This window comes from Nicotiana tabacum, chromosome 16, assembly GCF_000715075.1.
Source record: "Nicotiana tabacum cultivar K326 chromosome 16, ASM71507v2, whole genome shotgun sequence".
Classification (NCBI taxonomy): domain Eukaryota; kingdom Viridiplantae; phylum Streptophyta; class Magnoliopsida; order Solanales; family Solanaceae; genus Nicotiana; species Nicotiana tabacum.
In genome coordinates, this window is record NC_134095.1 from 156,105,044 (window position 1) to 156,125,517 (window position 20,474).

Genomic DNA, 20,474 nt, shown 5'->3' on the forward strand with positions numbered 1-20,474 from the left:
GTGCCAGTCATGCTATTTGGCTAAGAAGATTATTGAAGAAGCTCAATTTGCCACAAATTGAAGCTAAAGAGAATTGTATTGATAACAAATCTGCACAGGCACTCGCCAAAAATCCGAAGTATCATGGTCGAAGCAAGCATATAGATACAAAATATAACTTCATCAGAGAGTGCATTGCCAAGAAGGAAGTCGAGTTCAAATATATGAAGTCTCATGATCAAGTTTTTTACAATGCCTCGCAAGTTTGAAGATTTTTCAGAGATTGAAAACAAGACTTGGAATGGAGAAGAAAAATCAAAATTAAGGGAGAGTAAATAAAAGAAAAAGAAAGAGAAGTGTTTGACCGAAAGAAAAACATATTGTGGGCGCCAGTGGTTTGCAATTGCAAATTGCAATGAACCAATTCATCTGATTGATTTCTTGGGCAGCAATGATGGCTATAAATAGCAAACTCATTCTCTTCATTCAGACACATCAAAACAAAGAGAAGCTAAGTAGAAAGCAAAGTAGTGAGAGTAATCCACAGATTGTTGTTTGTGAGATAAATAGTGAGTGACAATATTATTATAGTGATGTGTTTTAAATAAAGAGGGTTATTTCTTAGTCTCTTGACGCTGCTAAGTTGCAATATTATAGTGATAATATTATTCTGCTCGGATATTGTATTTTACCCCAGTAAAAGATTTGGTATTGTTACTCTCTTGTGTCCTTATTATTTGCCGTGAATATTATTCTTGGGTGAGATTATTATTTTTTCTAACAACGTGTACGCAAACGTTACCCATACCTTATAAAGATAGAGAAATTATTTATGACAGACTCTCGGTTTAAGAAATAATAAAGATTAAGTAACCAAATAACAATATGATAACGGGCACGAATGCTATAACATGTAAAGAAAGTAAAAGACGTAATGACATACATTTAGGATTGAAAAATAAGTTTTAAACTACGTGTATAGTTAGCTAGACAAAATCATATAAAATCAAGAAAGTACTGCCGCAATAAATTAATGGTGATGATAACGTTAAAAGAACTGGTCCAAAGTCCAAAGCAAGTAAAACATTTCACTTCCCTACAGCCTTATAATGGCTTCTTGCCCAAAATACAGATTCTTTTTTTTCTCACTCTGCTCTGCGCGTTAAGGACACACACACTTTACACATACACACACAGTGAGTACAAAACTTATGTACTACTACCCCCTCCCTCCTACCACAGCCTTCTGCTTTTTTCTTTCTTACGTACTGTCTTTGTCCCCATTAATTTCCCATTGCTGTCACTGTACAAGTCAAGTGAAGTTGTGAACAGAAAACATAGGGTCCATTTTCTTTTTTTCACTTGTTTTTTGATTTCTCTGCTCTGTTCACAGAAAAAAGATTACAACTTTGCATTTACAAAGACCCCTTTGAACAGTATATTCATTTAGTGTGTGTGTGTTTTGTGGGGGTATAAAAAGAGGGAAGCAAAAGAAAATATGCAGCAGCACCTGATGCAGATGCAGCCCACGATGGCAGCCTACTATCCGACGAACGTCACCACTGACCATATTCAACAGGTTTTCTTCTCCTCTTTCTTCTTCTCCCCCTCTCTGCTCCTTCTCTTCTTCTGCTCACTACTGCTTTAGTCCTTTGATCAGAAAATCTGCCATTTATCTGCTGCTCCTTTTGTGCATACAGTATATACACTACTCTAGCTAGTTATTATTGTGTGATGATAGCGGCCAGGTAGGTAGGGTAAGTTATGCGTACACATTAACCTTCTCAAATCCCACCTATGAGATTCTGGGTTCGTTATGGTTGTAATTGGTAGCCAGCTAGGTATATTTTGGTTGCTACTCTTGCTATGATTAAAGGTGTTTGGGGTCTCTATTTTATCAAACACTTGTTACTTTCAATCAACACAAGTATTTGGTACTTGTGATTTTTTTGTTGCTATTATTTTTTTATGACAAGGGTGTTTGGGATCAACTTGTACATGGTTCGACTATTTTATCGGGTACCTGTTACCTTTAACCTGCACAAATATCGGGTAGTTCTATCTATTAAGGAATATGTAGATGGAAAAAAATAAACTAGCGTTCATGTTCTTCTCGCTCATTTTCTTGACTAATAGGTCATGCCCTTGGATATTATACTTTGGTTGCTTATTCTTAGCTGTTAGTAGTTGTAATTTTTGTTTTTCATATTATTTGGTTAGTCTTGCTATGAGGTACCTATTTCATGGTTATAGTCTGCTCTTTTTCTCACTTTTTTGAACTTTTGAGCTACTTTTCCATATAAAATAGAGAAAAAAGAAATGAGTAGGTCTGAAAAGAAACTATGCTGAAATGCTGTTTGCAGACTGCTAAAGCTAGTGTTTAATTTGTGCCCTAAAAACTTTTGGTACATTTAGGGATTCAACAAACAAGTCCTTTAATTTGTTTCATTTTTTTTATAACTTTGGTGTCGAAACTCGACTATTTCATGTCATACTTGTTACCTTCCACCACCGAGCAAAGTATCAGGCTTAAACAAATGAGGAAGAACTCTCCTATAAAGTTCAAGTAGCCTGCCTGCATTACTAACAGAAGAGATGCAAATAATTCCTTGGTATTAGTATGAGGGAAGAAACTATTGCTGTTTTGGCTGTTTCATTATGAGATTTGGTCGTTATACATATGATGTTATTTTAACATTTGCTTATGTTGGGGCTTTCTTTTATTCTATGTTAGTACTTGGACGAGAACAAATCACTGATTCTGAAGATTGTTGAGAGCCAGAACTCAGGGAAACTCAGTGAATGTGCAGAGTAAGTAAAGTTTTCACTTATTTTATTGTAATTATTTTTGTTTCTTTGAAACCCTTGAGGAAGTAAAGTTAACTTTTTTAAGACTTATTACTGAAGGCCACACTGGTTTTTTAAGAAATGCTATATGCCAACACTATCTCTAGTCACCTACTTGTAATAACCAAGATTTTATACTGTCACCAGTTCTATATTTTAGGTCTCATCAGTAGTAGCATTTTTGAATCTTGAACATTGAAAAATATTAAAGGTAAGTAAAGGACAGCTACTTTTTGTTGTGGCAGGAACCAGGCTAGGCTTCAAAGGAATATGATGTACCTTGCTGCTATTGCTGATTCTCAACCTCAACCTTCTAGCATGCATTCTCAGGTAATATAGCCTTTTCTTGATTTTTTTAGACTCTCACATTAGTTGTACTTTCTTGAGCTAAAGGATCTATGGGAAAGGACCTCTCTATCCTCACATGGTAGGTGTAAGGTCTGCGTACACACTATGCTCCCCGGACCCCACAGTGTGGGATAATACTGGGTTGTTATTGTTGTTGTTGTCTCACGTTGGTTTTGAAAAAGTGCAGTAGTCTCTTTAGGGCTTGTTTGATATGAGGGATAATTAATCTCGTGATTACTTTGATATGAGTTTATCCCATATTTTATTGGGATAAAATTGCGGTATAACTAATTCCAAGATTAGTTATCCTAGGATTGTAATAATTCTTTTTATTCCTGTAGGAGGGTGGTAACAATCCCTAGATAACTGATTTTGAAATAATTAATCCTTGGACAACTTGTTTCCCAACCAAACGACCTCATTGAGCGTAACTTCTATCAATTTTATATTAGGCTACTTAAAAATAATTAAAGATAACTAGTTTCCGTAATAAAGGAGATTAGCACCCTGAAAAAATAGGCAAGTTATATGCATAACAAGTTAGAATACACTGTCAATATTAAAAAGAAAATACAGTATCACATTCATGTTAAATCCGCATCTCTTGATATTATCTTGGATAATCCTATCTTTTTTCTTAATAATTTTTCATCGTTATACATAATTTTGCTAATTGGGCCACTTGATTAACCATGGGCGGATATTGCCTTAGTGCACGGGTTCAACTAAACATAATATTTTTAACGCGGAACATAGTCATATTTGTACATAATAACTAGCGAATTTTAACAAATGTTAGATTCTGAACTCATTGTAAAAGAACAGTGAACTTATTGCTGGGAAGAAGTTGAAGCTATCATGTTAAAATCTTGAATATGCATGTGCCTTTAATCCTCTTTTCCTCTTCATCCTTCAATTCTTATCTTTGTTTTAAGAACAAAAAAGAGCAAACGGTGCACTAAGTTCTCGCTATGCGTGAGGTCCGAGAAAGAGGTTGGACCACGAGGATTTATTGTACGTAGACTTAACCTGTATTTCTGCAAGAGGCAGTTTAAGAACTGATTAATGTAATGTACTCGTGTAGTTTGGTTCTGGCGGGATGATGCAGCCAGGAACACATAATTATCTGCAGCAACAACAAGCACAACAAATGACAACACAGTCACTCATGGCCGCGCGATCCTCCTCAATGCTCTATGGACAACAACAACAACAACAATCACTATCCCCATATCAACAAGGTTTGCATAGCCAACTTGGTATGAGCTCTGGTAGTGGAAGCAGTGGACTTCACATGATGCAAAGTGAAGCATCAGGTCACGGCGGAAGTGGAGGTTTTCCTGACTTTGGTCGCGGAAATAAGCAAGATATTGGGGCGCTGTCTGCTGAAGGGCGCGGTGGAAGTTCAAGTGGACATGGTGGAGATGGTGGTGAGAATCTTTATCTGAAATCTGCTGATGATGGTAACTAAGGGTACAAGTAGTTAAGTTAGTATTATGATAGGACGAACTTAATTAGGAGCAAGATTTAGTTTTGCAAGAATTTTGAAATTCCTGTGCTAAGTGATGGACTTGTAATCTGTGTTGTGTATTCTAATGTTGTTGATCAGTATGTCTAATGCATGAGAAACTGCATATGTCATGTACATTTGTTAGGTCCTTAATTTTGGTTTGATTTGCTTTTCTAGGTGACCTTTTATTTGTTTGGGTAGTTGCATTTATTGATCGATTACATTAAGCCAAATAATTTAATACAGTAGTTAAACAATTTATTGATCATGGTTAAGTGATAATTTCGTGTATGAAAAGTACTTTGTCTTCCATTCATTAGTTTGTTGTAAACAATGGATATGTAAGTTTAAATTGCTTTCTCAACAGCAGCAAACTCAATTTTTGAAAAAAAATTGCTCACAGTACTGTATGATTGCAAATAAATCAATAAAAATATGGCATGTGTTTTAAATAAACTCTTACTATCGTTTAATTTTAGTTGATCAATATGTATAATTTTTATATCAATTAATGACTAATATATACTTCTCTAGGAATTGATAACTTGATATAATCCGAGTAGAGGTGGCAAAATTGTTAAAAGAAAACAGTTAACCACCCATATTATTCACTAAAAAATGAGTTGGATAATGAACTTTTTAAAAATTGGTTAAATATGGATAAGAACCATATTATCCATTTAGAAAATTGATAACCAATGGGTCTAACTTTTACATTTGTGAAGCCTCAAATTGGGGGTTCCTCAAGTTAGAGAGACTAAGAATTCTCCCAAAAGTAATCATATGCAAGAAGTTATGGATAATATGGTCACCCATATTATTCGCCGATTAACCTATTTTTTATCGTATTAAATATAGATCGGGTCAGATAATTTATCCGTTTTTTCATTACCCGTTTTCGACCTGAACCATATCCGATCGGACCGCCCATTTACCACTCCTAAATGCGAGCATTGAGTGCAGTTGGGTACCACTTGAAACTAGCGAAGAGTAGGATACTGAAATATCTATTAGGGTGATGAATTTAGGGTTAGCTTCACATATATATATATATATATAGTCGTTGTCCAGTGTCACCATAACAATAAAGTCACAATATTATACATCAAACTTTAATACAGTTAGCAAACATCTAATAACAAGAAACTCATATAGTAAAATAATTCAGTGTGATTATTGTTTTTATATTACAATTACAGTAATCTTGTCTATGAATTAGACAACCTATTAATATTTGGAGAAGACGTTATCATTTTTAATACGATACTGAAACTTGATATAGACTTCGCGATAACTTCTAGTTTTCTTGTACATTAGTGATTAGAGAAGCTTCCAAGTATTTATATATAGTAGTTATAAACTTGTAACTTTCAACCAATAAAGTCATTCGCTAGCTAAAATTTTAAAACATGTGCTTTGACAATATTTTCCATACAATTTTATACCTCTACACTTTTGGAAAAAATTAAAAGAAGGAAGAAAGAAGAAGAAATGGAATTCCAACTTTCCGTCCTGATAATAAAAGAGAATCTTAATAGTTCAGTTGATGGTCTAGTTGAATTGTTACTTATTAATAAAGTTCGATTTCCTACCTTATAATTCCCCTACTCCATTTTCCCTTTCCCTTCCCTTTATATAATAATTTTTATTTTTTAAATAAACATATATATGATAGTGATTTTTGTCAATATATATGACACGATAGTTAGTTGTTACATCAATCGATGTAAAGTTGGACAATAGCTAGTTTCTTGAGTAAACTAGTTGATCTCCAAATCATGGTGGATACTTTAATAACAATTTCATATAATCTTTTCATAACTAACAAAAGAATTTAAATTCTATCTGTTAAAAATGTAAGAGGTATTCATACGTTCAATGTAATTTGACATGCTTTCCACAACAGCTACATATTATCAATTCATATTTTTTTTGGTTCCCCACATAGTATTCAATACCGGCTTTGGGCCCCAATTATATTTGGACTCGCACCGATAAGCCCCACAATGAGGGTAAAGAGCTCTTATAAAGGGCGACTTCAAATCCAAAACTCAAATGCAAAACGGTGGTTAGGGATAAAGGATATCAACCCATACTTAGTACAAAAGCTTACTGCAATATAAGCCAATTTGTTTTAATTGTTCTATACATCGCTAGTATAATTCAGTATTTGAAGATAATAACTTTTAAAGTAATTGCTAGCTAGAACTACAATTACCAATTTAATTACAAATATGTTCCTCAAAGCCTCTGTTTGAATTTCCTCCGTTTTTCCCACAGGTTTTTCCCCCAGTGTGAATACAAACAATATGATCTTCATAGTCAAAGGGCACTAGTAGTTATGATAATATATTGTCATATAATAAATTAATGATGATTAATCTCAATCTTTTCCGTTCCATATTTTCAAAGAGAGCAATCAGTTGGATGATTTTTCAGTCAACTATAATTTTTGCAAACAATATTGTCCGCATGTTGTTAATTTGAATAGACTTGCAAGTCCTCGATGATGCCCTTCCCTGCATTGCGGGAGCTAAGTGCACCGGATTAATTTTTTCTTTTTTGGCAAGTCCTCGATAACAAAAATGTGAAAAGAGAAGTCTAGTCTGCCTAATTAATTCCAAAAGGTCAGTTATGCTTCGCCCAAATTCAGCACCACAGTTTTGAACAAGATTCTGTTTAGAAGGTAAAAGAGGCATGTGGTTTAATCTTGAGAGAAGAGAACTTCAAAAAGGACAGTCCAATACACAATACGACATACGTATCCCGCGTTCACTCAGATTCCATGAAAAGGAAGAAAACTCTTACAAGTCTTAGTAAATATAAAAATTTAGTATTTTAGTTAGTAAATTTTATTCAAATATAAAAATATGTCTTTTTTATTTTATTTTAAAAACAGACTAAGAAAATAATGTAACATAAATTGAAATAAGGAGGTACATCCTAAGTAAAAAGGCAATTATTTAGAAATTAAGAACTAGGTTACTCATCCAAAAATATCAAAAGTGGTTACTTCATAGCAAGTCTCGTCCTCGTTTTCGATTGTAACATTATTTATTTCCTTAAAACTAAACCAAACAAATTATTGCCTTCTTTTCTTTTTTAATAATTCAACACCAAATTGTGCCCAAACTAAAGCACGTATGGCATATCGGTATAATTTGGTATTTCGATTTACTTTGGTACTTTGGTTTGTCTTGGACACTTTATTAATTTTTACAATAATTGTTATTAAGTGATATGCGATTTTGAGCATCTGTAGGATTCAAGTGGCCGTGCATAGCATGGGTAAGTTCTATGCGGCTATGCATAGTAGTATTTATATGACCCCGAAATACCAAAAAATGACGATTCGTCGTCTCATATTCCTTCGTGTCTACTTAACTTTTACCCAAATGCATGGTCATGAACGGCAACATACGACAAAAAGGAGTGAGAGCGTAGAAAGAGCAGCTATTAGATGCTAAGATCATACTGAAAACCTTGATGCTGTATATACTATATAGTACTCGTAGTTATAAATGAGAAAACTGACGTAATGAAAGTGAGAGCTAGCTATAAGTATGGAAATTTGGCTCAAAATCCTCCAACATCTATAGGTGAACATACAACACGAATCAAAAAGGTTAAAAAAAAGAAGGGCAGAGGTGTACAAAGCATTCTGCATTTACGCAAGGTCCAAGAAAGGGCCGCACCCTAAGGTGTATAATGTTGATAACCTACCTAAATGCAAACACTAATGGCTGCTTCCACCATTGAACCTGTAGCCTATACGCCACACGTAGACAACTTTATCATTGATCTGAAGCTCCCCTCCAGCACAAATAAAAAAGGTAGTTGTCTTAGTTTGCATAAAGAAAGACTATAAAATCAGCAACAAAACGTTTCATAAAATTTACATATTATAAATTTTCACTCTGCCCTATGAAAAAACAGAAAGACCGAAAATACAATGAAATAAACTACATCTAGGTACATAAAAACTGATATGCCTCAGAAAGTTCTTTCCAGATTAACTCATAATCAACATTACTATTATCAATCTCTTGAGGTAAAGGTTCTTTGATACTTGAACTTGCAGGGCTTTTTCCGGTGAATTGTTGAACGATGGCACGAAACTCGGTTGCATTTTTGGCATTTACCATCACTGGACTGTCTATGTACTTCACCTTTATCGGCTCTGATCTCCCTTTACTACTGCTTATGGACGAGTCGAAAACGGGTAATGCAGTAGTACTTCTGCCTGTGTATTGCTTTTGCTCTTTCTTAGCATCCATGAATATATATATGCCGGAAATATCTGCAAGCAGTTTATAGTGTCAGTGAATCTTGAAACCGTGCTATTTATACATTGGAAGGGAGAGGGAGGGTAGGCAACATTATATATTACAATAGAAAGAAATTTCCAAGAAATAATCAGGTATGGAATAAACAGACACATAAGCTAGCTTGGAGATGAAAAGACATGTTTGAATGAATGAATGAAGTAGATAGTCAAGGAAAGATTGTGACACGCGCATGCAAAGATATATTAAAGAGACATAGGTTTTAACTAATACTCCATCCGTTTCAATTTTTGTAAACCTATTTGACTGGATAATTTTTGAACTTGTGGTGTAAAATTAGACACACACGTAAAATATTGTGTGACTATAAAATTCCTGGCACAATTTCTTATTATGTACATTATCCAGATGTCTGGCGTCATTGCTTGCTTACATGGTGGACTATTTTATGCAGCTTATGATTAGAAGCTATCTGAGAGTCCATCAATTGGAAGAATATATATATATATATATATATATATATATATATATATATATATATATATATATATATATATATATATATATATATATATATATATATATATATATATATATATATATATATATATATATATATATATATATATATATATATATATATATATATATATATATATATATATATATATATATATATATATATATATATATATATATATATATATATATATATATATATATATATATATATATATATATATATATATATATATATATATATACTAGTCAGATAGAGTTTCGTTTTAGACTGTTAGTGGTTAATGTTGTTCACACTATTCTTCCATTTTCCATAGTACCAGGTCTTGTTTACTTGTTATTGTTATTGCTTTAATCCATTTTCTGATTCTTATGTCGCTGTTATTATTTCTATGGTTTCTATTGATGGTTTGATGTATTATCTCTTTTCGTATTCTTGAGCCGAGGTCTTTCGAAAACAGCCTCTCTACTCCCTCGGGGTAGGGGTAAGGTCTGCATACTCACAACCCTCCCCATATCCCACTTGTAAAATTTCACTGGTGGTTGTTGTTGTTGTGTGTGTGTGTGTATGTGTGTGTGTGTGTGTGTGTGTGTATATATATATATATATATATATATATATATATATATATTTATATTGATGGTATTGTTATTTCTATTGTTTCTATTGATGATATTGATGTATTATCTCTTTTTGTATTCTTGAGCCGATTTGAAAACAACCTCTCTACTCCCTCGGGGTAGGGGTAAGGTCTGCATACTCACAATCCTCCCCATATCCCACTTATAAAATTTCACTAGTTGTTGTTATTGTTGTTGTTGTTGTTGTTGTTGTTGTTGTTGTTGTTGTTGTTGTTGTTGTTGTTGTTGTTGTTGTTGTTGTTGTTGTGTGTGTGTGTGTGTGTGTGTGTGTGTGTGTGTATGTGTATGAAGTTTTTCCTCACTGTGTGACATCTAGGTTTTGGGCGTTTGGATTTAGAAGGTGTAATGACCCGATCGGTTGATTTGAGCATTTTCATTTTGCTCGATAGTTTGGGAGCGTAAGTAGCTCCGTATGATGTATTATGACTTGTATGAAATGTCGGCGTTGGTTTTTAGGTGTTTCAACTCGAAACTTGTTTGGAAGCATGATTTTCATTGTTGAAGCTTTAAGTTGGAAGAGTTGACCAAGTTTGACTTTTGTGAATTTGAACCCGAAATGGAGTTTTGATGGTTCCGTTAGGTTCGGATGGTGATTTTGGACTCCCCAATTTGCATTTGGATATTTCTAGAAGGATTCAACACTAATTGGTGAAAGTTGGAAATTTGAAGGATTGAAAAGTTTATAAGTTTGACCAAGAGTTGACTTTGAGGATATCGAATTCGGATTGTGGTTTCGGGAATTGGAATAGCTTCGTTATGTCATTGAGACTTGTGTGCAAAATTTGGGTTCATTGATTTGATATGTTTCAGTGCGAGTTTTGAAAATTGAAAGTTCAAAGTTCATTTAAGTTTGATTTGAGGTGAGATTCGATGTTTCGATAATGTTATGTGTGATTTGAGGCCTCAAGTAGGTCCGTGTTATATTATGGAACTTGTTGATATATTTGGACGAGGTCCCTAGGGGTTCGGGTGAGTTTTGGACGAAGTTCAGACCATTTCGTCGCATGTTGCATTTGGCTAAGGTTGCTGGTTCTGGGATAACTGCATCTACGGACAATTGGTCGCGGAAGCGACTTCGCAGAAGCGGGGTTTTCTTCGCAGAAGCGAAAAGGGACATCTGGGCATGATGATCGCAGGTGCATCTGCACGACCGCAGATGCAGTTCAATGTGCGCAGAAGCTAGCGTGATCACAGAAGTTGGTATCAGATCGCAAAAGCGATGGCTGCTGGTTCAGTGGTTTTTCGCAAAAGCAAAATCGGTACCGCAGAAGCGGGGGTCACAGATGCGACGATTTGATCGCAGATATGATGAAGCTGGGCAGACTATATTTCGAGACTCGGTCGTTTTCTTTTTACATTTTTTGGAATTTTGGAGCTCGGTTTGAGTGACCTTGTAGAGGAATTTCACCACATGAATTGAGGTAAGCATTTTTGACTCGCTTATAAATGTATTTCATGAATCTATCTTCGTTTTTGGCATTTGGTTGATGAATTCAAAAGAGAAATTGGAGTTTTTTGCCTAAAATTTCACAAAGTGAATTTTTGAGTTTTGAACGTCGATTCTTAGTCTGATTTGAGTGAAACTAGTATAGTTGGACTCGTAATTGAATGTATTGTCAGATTTGGTGAGTTTTGTCGATTCCGAGGTGCGGGGCCGAGTTTGACTTTTGGGTCGATTTTGTGCTTTTGATTAAAGATTCAGCCTTTATCGATTGAGTTTGTTTCCTTTGGCATTATTTGATGTATTTGAGTTACTTTTGGCTAGTTTTGAGTTGTTCGAAGGTCGGTAAGCACATGATGGTATTTTTGGAGCATTGTTTGGCTTGCTCGGTATTTGATTCGGCTTGTTCGAGGTAAGTAAAACTTTTAAACTTGGTGGTGAGGATGTGAACCCCTGAATATACATTTTATGTGCTTAGTGTTAAAGTGACACACATGCTAGGTGGCAGGCGCGTGGGCATACACCACATGAATTATGACTCGGTTGATTCTGTGATACTGTGTAGTTTCCTAATCTTGTTTCTATCCATGAAATTTCTATGTATTAGAGAAATTGAACTGTGAATCATGTTTAGGCTATATGATTATTATGTTGGAACCTACTGAGTTCATCTTTGCTGTTGAATTATTTGTTTAAATTGCATCTACATACTCAGTCAGGTTCATTCATTTACATATTATATCCCAGTCTCCGTTATCATCATTTGTTGTCATTATTGGGCTGACTAGCATGAGATTTGTGAGCCCGAGAGACTGGAAAGATTGATGACTAAGTTAGGGCCTGAAGGTCGGATTGTGAGTGATACTAATGGGATCGGGTTGCACACCGCTCAAGGAATCAATAATTTTCCATCCTTATTCTCTCTCGCTCCTGCTCTCTCTCTCTCTCTATCTCTCTCTCTCTCTCTCTCTCTCTCTCTCTCTCTATATATATATATATATATATATATATATATATATATATATATATAATGGATCAGGCTGCACTCCGCAACAAGCCTTATGGCTATATGTGGCTCAGATTGCGCGCTGCAATAGGCCTCAAAGTTATATATGGATTGTGGTGCACGCCGCAACAGGTTATATTAGCACTTGGGCAAGATCTGCCCCTCCAGAGTCTTCATATCCACAGTGAGCGCACGTTCTATTGATTCATGATGGGATCGGGCTGCATGCCGCAATAGGTACCGTACAGTGATGAGTGACCGATTGTGTTGAGTGATTGAGCGTGATGAGTGGGAGTATGAGATAGTGAGATTGAGTACTCTGAGAATGTGGGTACATGAGTTCATCACTGTGGTGCATTGCATTGACATGTATAATTGGAACACAGGCATAGAGATGCATTCCCTCATGTTACATGGCTTTGTGACATTTCTGACATTCACATGCACATTGACATGTACGTATAGAGATGTACTTTCCTCATGCCATCTGATAATGAAACTTCTTAACTGTTGTTGAATGTTTTTAGGAAAAATCACAGTTTCAAACTTACTCATATTTTTGGTGTTGAAAGATTTGAGATTAACCGTTATACTTGAAAAGCATGCCTATTTCCGTATGAACGAGCTGAGTTATTTCTTGTACCATCTATAGTATATTGTTATGATCTGTTGCTGGTTATTGGAGTTAGTCTCTGACCGTTGTCCTAGCTCATCATTACTTTTAACCTAAGGTTAGGTTTGTTACTTATTGAGTACATGTGGTCGGTTGTACTCATACTACACTTCTGCACCTTGCATGTAGATGTTGGATGCTGACGTTGTTGCGTACTGCGGAAGCTGGATCTGAAGATGTACCTGTGTTCCGGTTGTGGCTATCACTTGTCCTTAACAACTTTAGAATTTTAATCTGTTCATGTATATTTCAAACAGATGATGTATTTATTTCATACCAGCTTTGTAAACTATAATTCTTATAAGCTCATGATTTGTACTACCAGAACTTGGGAATTCTTTGTGTAAAAGTTCAGTTATTTTATCACTTATTTTCTCAATAAATCTCTTTGGATTGTTGTTATTTGGCTTACCTAGCGGGTTGAGTTAGGTGTCATCACGACTAGTTAAATTTTGGATCGTGACAGAAGGAAATACATAAGGATATATATGTATACTATCCTATTAATATTTGAATCTTGAATTCAAACTATATTTCTAATTCAAATGCTACATATTGTACTGATGTAGTATTATTGCTAACAATTGCATGCGAACGAAAAATGTGGTAATTGGTAAATTCTGGAAAAATATATAGACCATGCATTTGCGAGTAAATTTTTTCTTTCTGAGCAGACTTTTAAATGATAGAGATGTGAGAAATTCCGCAGCCGTCAAATTTGAGATTTACATATCTAGTCAACAATCCAGAATTTTGACTGAATATTTAGATTAAAAATGGAGCATTTATTTAGGAAAGCACAACGAAGTAGCTCTAAAAAAAAAGTCTAAAATGTTACTATCACAAGAGTTACTTATAATAAGAACATCAATGATATCAGCATCAAATAGCTCTTTAAAGATAGATAAAAACTACTGCTTCTCTTCTGATTTAAATGACACACTATCATTATTAGTTCTTTAAAAAAAATAATATATTTTTATATTTGAAAATAATTTAACTTTAAATTTTTTATTTTATTCATTTTATCTTTAATGAAATTTTTTTACAGCAACACAAATATCATGGTTCTATAAAAGGTTTTGCCCCTTATGTTTTCAGCACCACATATTTCAAAAGTCTTTTATTTTTCTTATATTTTACGTCAAGTCAAACAACATTATCTAAATTGAAACAAAGTAAGCACTAAACTAGTACGTATTAATAAGTACTGCCATGATGTTGACCAAAGAGTTCAAAATGTTGCAGATAAATAGGCTAGTAGACCTCGTGTTTTATTTTTGGGATTTTTACGTTTCATATACACTATTTCAAACTTTATTACCTTCCATACACAAGTTTTAATCTAATTACATAATAGATACAAAATTACTAATTATGTACATTTTTATGCATTTAATGATAATAATTAAATCCTAAAATCACTCTAACGTCTATATACCACTCCCCCCACACGTATCTTCTGTATCTCCCTCCATTAACTCCTATTTCACTCTTCTTCAAAAATCCCTCTCCATTTTTATAGATTCAAGCTCTAAATAATGAAACCACACACCTCCATTAACACATGTTGCTTGCTTAACTTTCAATGAAGAAGAAAATACTTTCGAAGATCAGCCCTAATTTCAGTAAGAGAGCATCAATCCCACCATTGAAAGCACATTAAAAAGCTTTGAATTCGAATTTGGGTTTTCAAAAACTATTATTTGATTGGATTGGGTGTTGTTGCAAACAATTGGGAATATTATTTGGAGTTTATATCTCAATTTTGAGGGTGCTTTGGTGAAGATTAGACTTGATATTGGCTAAATTTCAGATTGAAACTCGAAGAAGAAGACATGACATACAATATATTTACAAAATTGTAGTAAAGTTGTAGTAAAATTGTAAAAACATTGTATTTTGGTCTTTATATATAGTTTTTTATTTAAATATTGTATTGAAGTTGAACAATATTGTATAAATTTTTTATTTAAGTTGTATAATATTGTAATTATATATAACTGGGTATAAATAATGTATGAAAGTTATATAATATATAATTAGTTGTATGAATTTTTTTTACTATGTATACATCAGATATAAAATATACAAAAAGCATATTATATAAATTTGTATAAATTTTTTATTTAAGTTGTATAATATTGTAGTTGTATTTGACTATATAGAAATAATGTATGAAAGTTATAGATTGGTTGTACTTTTACATTGTGCTTTTAAGCTCTTTGCCTAAACGTGTTAAAACTGTTTAAAACATTACTTAATTTCATGAAATCCCTTGCAACTTAATTCAGATCGACTTCTTGTAAAAGATAAAGTTACCCATCTTCAGCATTACATGCCAGAAGGATCCCATCTTATTTTGCAGGAAAAAGTATAACCATTGTTGAATATGATTTGTAGAATAATGCCCTCCAGATATTGTCACGATCCAAGTTCTCCTTCCGTGAACTGTCGTGACGACATCTAGTCTCTATGATTAGGTAAGCCTAACAATTTGCGGAAAAAGGAAATAAAGACATGAAACTAGCAATTTACAGGTAATATAATAGAGAAGTTTAAAATGCCGCTCGGCATATACAGTAGTAACACTCTCGGCCAATAGTAACACTCCCAAAATCGGGAATCTCATGAATCACAAACTAGAAGAAATACATAGTGTTCTAATTCCAGAAGTCTAAATAAAAGTAATTACATAAGGTCTATAGCTAAAGGGAGAATAGAGAGGGACTTCTCGGTCTGCGGACGCGACAGATATATCTCGAAGTCTCTAAAAATTGTCTCGCCACACTGATGGTATGGCTAAGCAGAAGAACCTGGATCTGCACACAAAAAACATGTGCAGAAAATGGCATGAGTACACCACAGCGGTACCCAATAAGTGCCAACCCTAACCTCGGTCGAGTAGTGACGAGGAAGGTCAGGGTCCTACTGGTTATATATATAACAAGGTAAAATAATGTGCAATGAGACAATATAATTAAATGCTAATAGTCAATAAAAGTAAAATCACAGAAAGAAATAACTCAATACACAGAGATAATAACCGAGGATCTCCCAGGATATCGTCCCGTATTCCCAAACGTAAATGTACAGAGGATTTTCCAGGATATCGTCCTGTAGTCTGAGAGTAAATATCCAATACTGGGGGATCTCCCGGGATATCTTTCTGTAGTCCGAGAGTAAATATCCAATACAGGGGGATCTCCCGGAATACCTACCCGTAGTCCAAAAGTAAACATGCATGGGGATCTCCCGGAATACCAATCCGTATTTCCAAAATAAATACACAACAGTTTCAAGAGAGAATCCTATAATTCTATTCAAGTTCGTATCAGGAAAACAGAAAATTTCTACTCTAAACATGCTGCACAAATTTCAAGTAAGCAGTTAAAGCAAGTAAGACAGTTAAGTCACATAAGCATGCTTTTTTAAGAGAAACAGGATGTTTCACATAGTAGTATTCTCCAATTAAAGGAGAAAAACATAGATAAGTATTTAACAAAAGCTGGGTTTTTCAATAATTAGCACGTGTACGCACTTGTCACCTCACATACACGGCATTCAATAACAACAGTACAAAAATCCTACGGGGAGTTTCCTCCCCACAAGGTTAGGCAAACCACTTACCTCGAACTAGCTCAAAATCAATTCGAAATCACGCTCTTGCCACGAGTATCCAACTCCGAGTAGCCCAAATCTAATCAAATCAATATCATAACGTAAATACAACTACAAACAACTAATTTAGCTAAAGAAATTGAAGCTAAGACAAGAAAATACAAGAACACCCAAAAATCCTCCTTGGGCCCACGTCTCGGAATTGGGTGAAAGTCATAAATTATGAACACCCATTCACTCACGAGTCTAACCATACCAAATTTACTCAAATCTGATACCAAAATCATGATCAAAACCCCAAAATTAAGCCTAAGAACTTTTCTCAAATTTTCCCCAATTTTCACCCCAAATCCGAAATTAGATGATGAATTCATATTTAGATTAATGAGTTATAATAAAAAAGGAGTTAGAAATCATTACCCACAAACTTCCTCTAAAAATCCCTCCAAATTTTGCCTCCTACCGAGCTCTCAATCCAATTTTTGAATTATGAACTCAAATACTCGATTTTGGAATTTAAATTCTGCCTAGACACGTTCTTCTTCGCGAACGCGAGACTACTACCGTGAACACACAAAATCCTCTGGCAAAATTTCCTCCTTCGCGAACGCGAAGCTTCAGCTCCAGTACCTTCGCGAATGCGACCATGTACTCGCGAACGCGTAGAGCAATTTCCTGGGGTCCCCAGCCGCCCCACCTTTCCTTTTCGCGAACGCGCTCAACTCCTCGCGTTCGCGTTGCTTTCACTAGCCATCCTTCGCGAACGCGATCTCCCCTTTGCGAATGTGTCATGACCAAAAACTAACTATGTCGCAATGACACCTATCGTGGTACTAGGCAAGCCGACATACTACCAGAACAAAATGATATTTTTAATTTTTAAGAAAATTCCAAGCTACTTAACATAAACATTCATATGGTGTTCAAATCAAAACAAAAGTGCGGAAAAGAAAAGCGTGACATCGGGGTACCACTAGTCATGAGCATCTACTATAATGTATCTGGCGATATCAAGACCAACATAGTCTGGAAAGCACTAAATACATCTAAAGGAAGATAAGAGGGAGGAAAGCAGGACTGAGATCGCCAGGCAGCTACCTTGCTAACTCCGATGGATCTGCAACTGTTCAATCAACACTCGCTATCGAGTCTAGAAACACCTGGATCTACACACAAGGTGCAGAGAGTAACGTGAGTACGCCAACTCAGTAAGTAACCAAAGTAAATAAAGGATGAGAAGTAGTGACGAGCAATAAAACATATACAGTTCATATCACGAAATCTCAATAGAATAACATAGCTTTTAAAATCAGAGTTTTGAATCTACTTAGCTCATTTAAATGCAGTTTCAGTAAAACCGTTTAAAATATCTTTCAACAGTTTTCAAAGGAAGTGATGAAACAATGAGTAAAAATGATAGCCCTGGGCAAAACGCACTCGTATACAGCCCCTCGGGCAACATAAATCATAAACAACCCCTCGGACAAACCTTACAGTCACTCATATATAGCTTTTCAGGCATTACCTCACAATCACTCGTAAACATCCCCTCGGGCACAATATGAATAAAGAACAGTCCATCGGGCAAAACATCATATCACTCACTCACGGTACCCGCGCTCACTGGGGGTGTACAGACTACGGAGGGGCTCCTACAACCCACGCGCTATAACAAGCCACCTCATGGCATAAATCAATCAGGCTCTCGGCCTCATAACAAGCCACCTCGTGGCATAAATCAATCAGGCCCACGACCTCACAAAAATCATGAATCAATAACAATATGCTGCGACGTGCAGCCCGATCCCATAATATCCTCACAACACAGGCCCTCGGCCTCACTCCTCTCAAGCCAGTCGTGCTATCAGTAAAATATGGTGCTCAGCCAAAATATCATTTTATGCATCAAAACGGAGTAATAAAGACTGAGTTATGAAATAAGTAAACACAACATGATTAAGTATAGATCTTAAATCAAAAACAGTAAGAGGATAATAATAAAAAGCCCCTAAGGGTCCAAAGAGCTCTGGCACAAGGCCCAAATATGGCATTCAACCCAATTTATAAGAAATTCTTTCTAATACACATAAATATCATATAATTTAAGTCAAATACACAACTTATAGTTGCTACGGGACGGACCAAGTCATAATCCCCAACGGTGCACGCCCACACGCCCGTCACCTAGCATGTGCGTCACCTCAAAATAGTAAAACAATGTGAAATTCGGGGTTTCATACCCTAAGGACTAGCTTTACAATCGTTACTCACCTCAAAAAAGCTAATTCCAATATCGAGCAAGTCAAGCGATTCTCCAAAAATGCCATATCGCGCGTTCCGACCTCCGAACGGCTCGAAACTAACCAAAAACAACTTAAATCCATCAAACAATGCTAAAGCAACCAATCCCAATCGAAAAAGGCCGAATCTTTAATCAAAAGCCCAAAATCGGCCAAAAAGCCTAACCCGAGCCCGCATCTCGTAACCTGACAAAACTCACAAAAAATAACCTATTTAATTATGAGTCCAACCATACTAGTTTCATCCAATTCCGACTCCGAATCGATGTTCAAAACTTAAAAATTCACTTTATGAAACTTTAGGCAAAACCCCTCAAATTTCACTTTGAAATCATCAATCAAATGCCAAAAACGAAGATGGATTCATGAAATATAACCAAAATCGAGTAGAGAACACTTACCCCAATACATATGGTAAAAATCGCCTCCAAAATCTTTCAAATTCGAACTCCCCAGCTCAAAATATGACCAAATGAACAAACAATTATTTTATATATTTTTTTGCCATTTAATCTGCCTCGATTCTCATGCCAAACAATCCCGAAACTCATTTTTGATGCCTCCAATGGATTTCTTATGAAATTTTAGTCAAGTTAGACTCTTGAATTACTCCATTTGACCTTATATTGAAGGAGATATGTTGGTTTTAAATACAAATTCAGTGACAATTTTGTAATTAATACGAAAAATCTGGCAACCCAATTCTTAGTTAAATGATCATAAAATCCTCGTACGATATTCAAATTTGATGATTCTTTTTACTATGGCTCCGTAATTGATACAGATCTACTTCAATAAAAATAGAAATCGGGGCTCATTTGCTTAATGTAGTACCATTTATGCTTGAAAACTGACGCCAAAACATAAAAAACGAGCGCAACACAACCCAAACCTATCCGAAACTCACCCGAACCCCTCAAGACCCTGTTTGAATATACCAAGAAGTCCCATATTATAACATGGACCTACTTGAGGCCTCCAAAAATATATAACAATATCGAAACGATGAATCACACCTCAATTCAAAATCAATAAACTTGAAACTTCAAACTTCCACAACTGATGCGGAAACCTATCAAATCAAGTTAGATTGACCTCAAATTTAGCACAGAAGTCACAAATGACACTACGAACCTATTCCAACCTCCGAAATTCCATTCCGACCCCTATATCAAAATTTCCACTGCCGACCGAGAAACACCATATTTTTAATTTCGCCAATTCAAGCTTAATTCTACCACAGACCTCCAAATCACGTTCCGAACGTGCTCCCAAGTCCAAAATCACCTAACACAGCTAACC

The 20,474-nt window shown here is 35.1% G+C and overlaps 1 protein-coding gene across 1 annotated transcript; it reads left to right on the plus strand.

Moving 5' to 3' along the window:
• The first annotated feature begins 1,190 nt into the window (after positions 1–1,190).
• Positions 1,191–4,860, plus strand: LOC107831669 (GRF1-interacting factor 1). The gene is made up of 4 exons (XM_016659455.2): positions 1,191–1,558; positions 2,714–2,790; positions 3,072–3,156; positions 4,259–4,860. Exons 1-4 carry the CDS (start codon positions 1,478–1,480, stop codon positions 4,643–4,645), a joined length of 630 nt encoding a protein of 209 aa, XP_016514941.1. The 5' UTR covers positions 1,191–1,477; the 3' UTR covers positions 4,646–4,860.
• Positions 4,861–20,474: the final 15,614 nt, after the last annotated feature.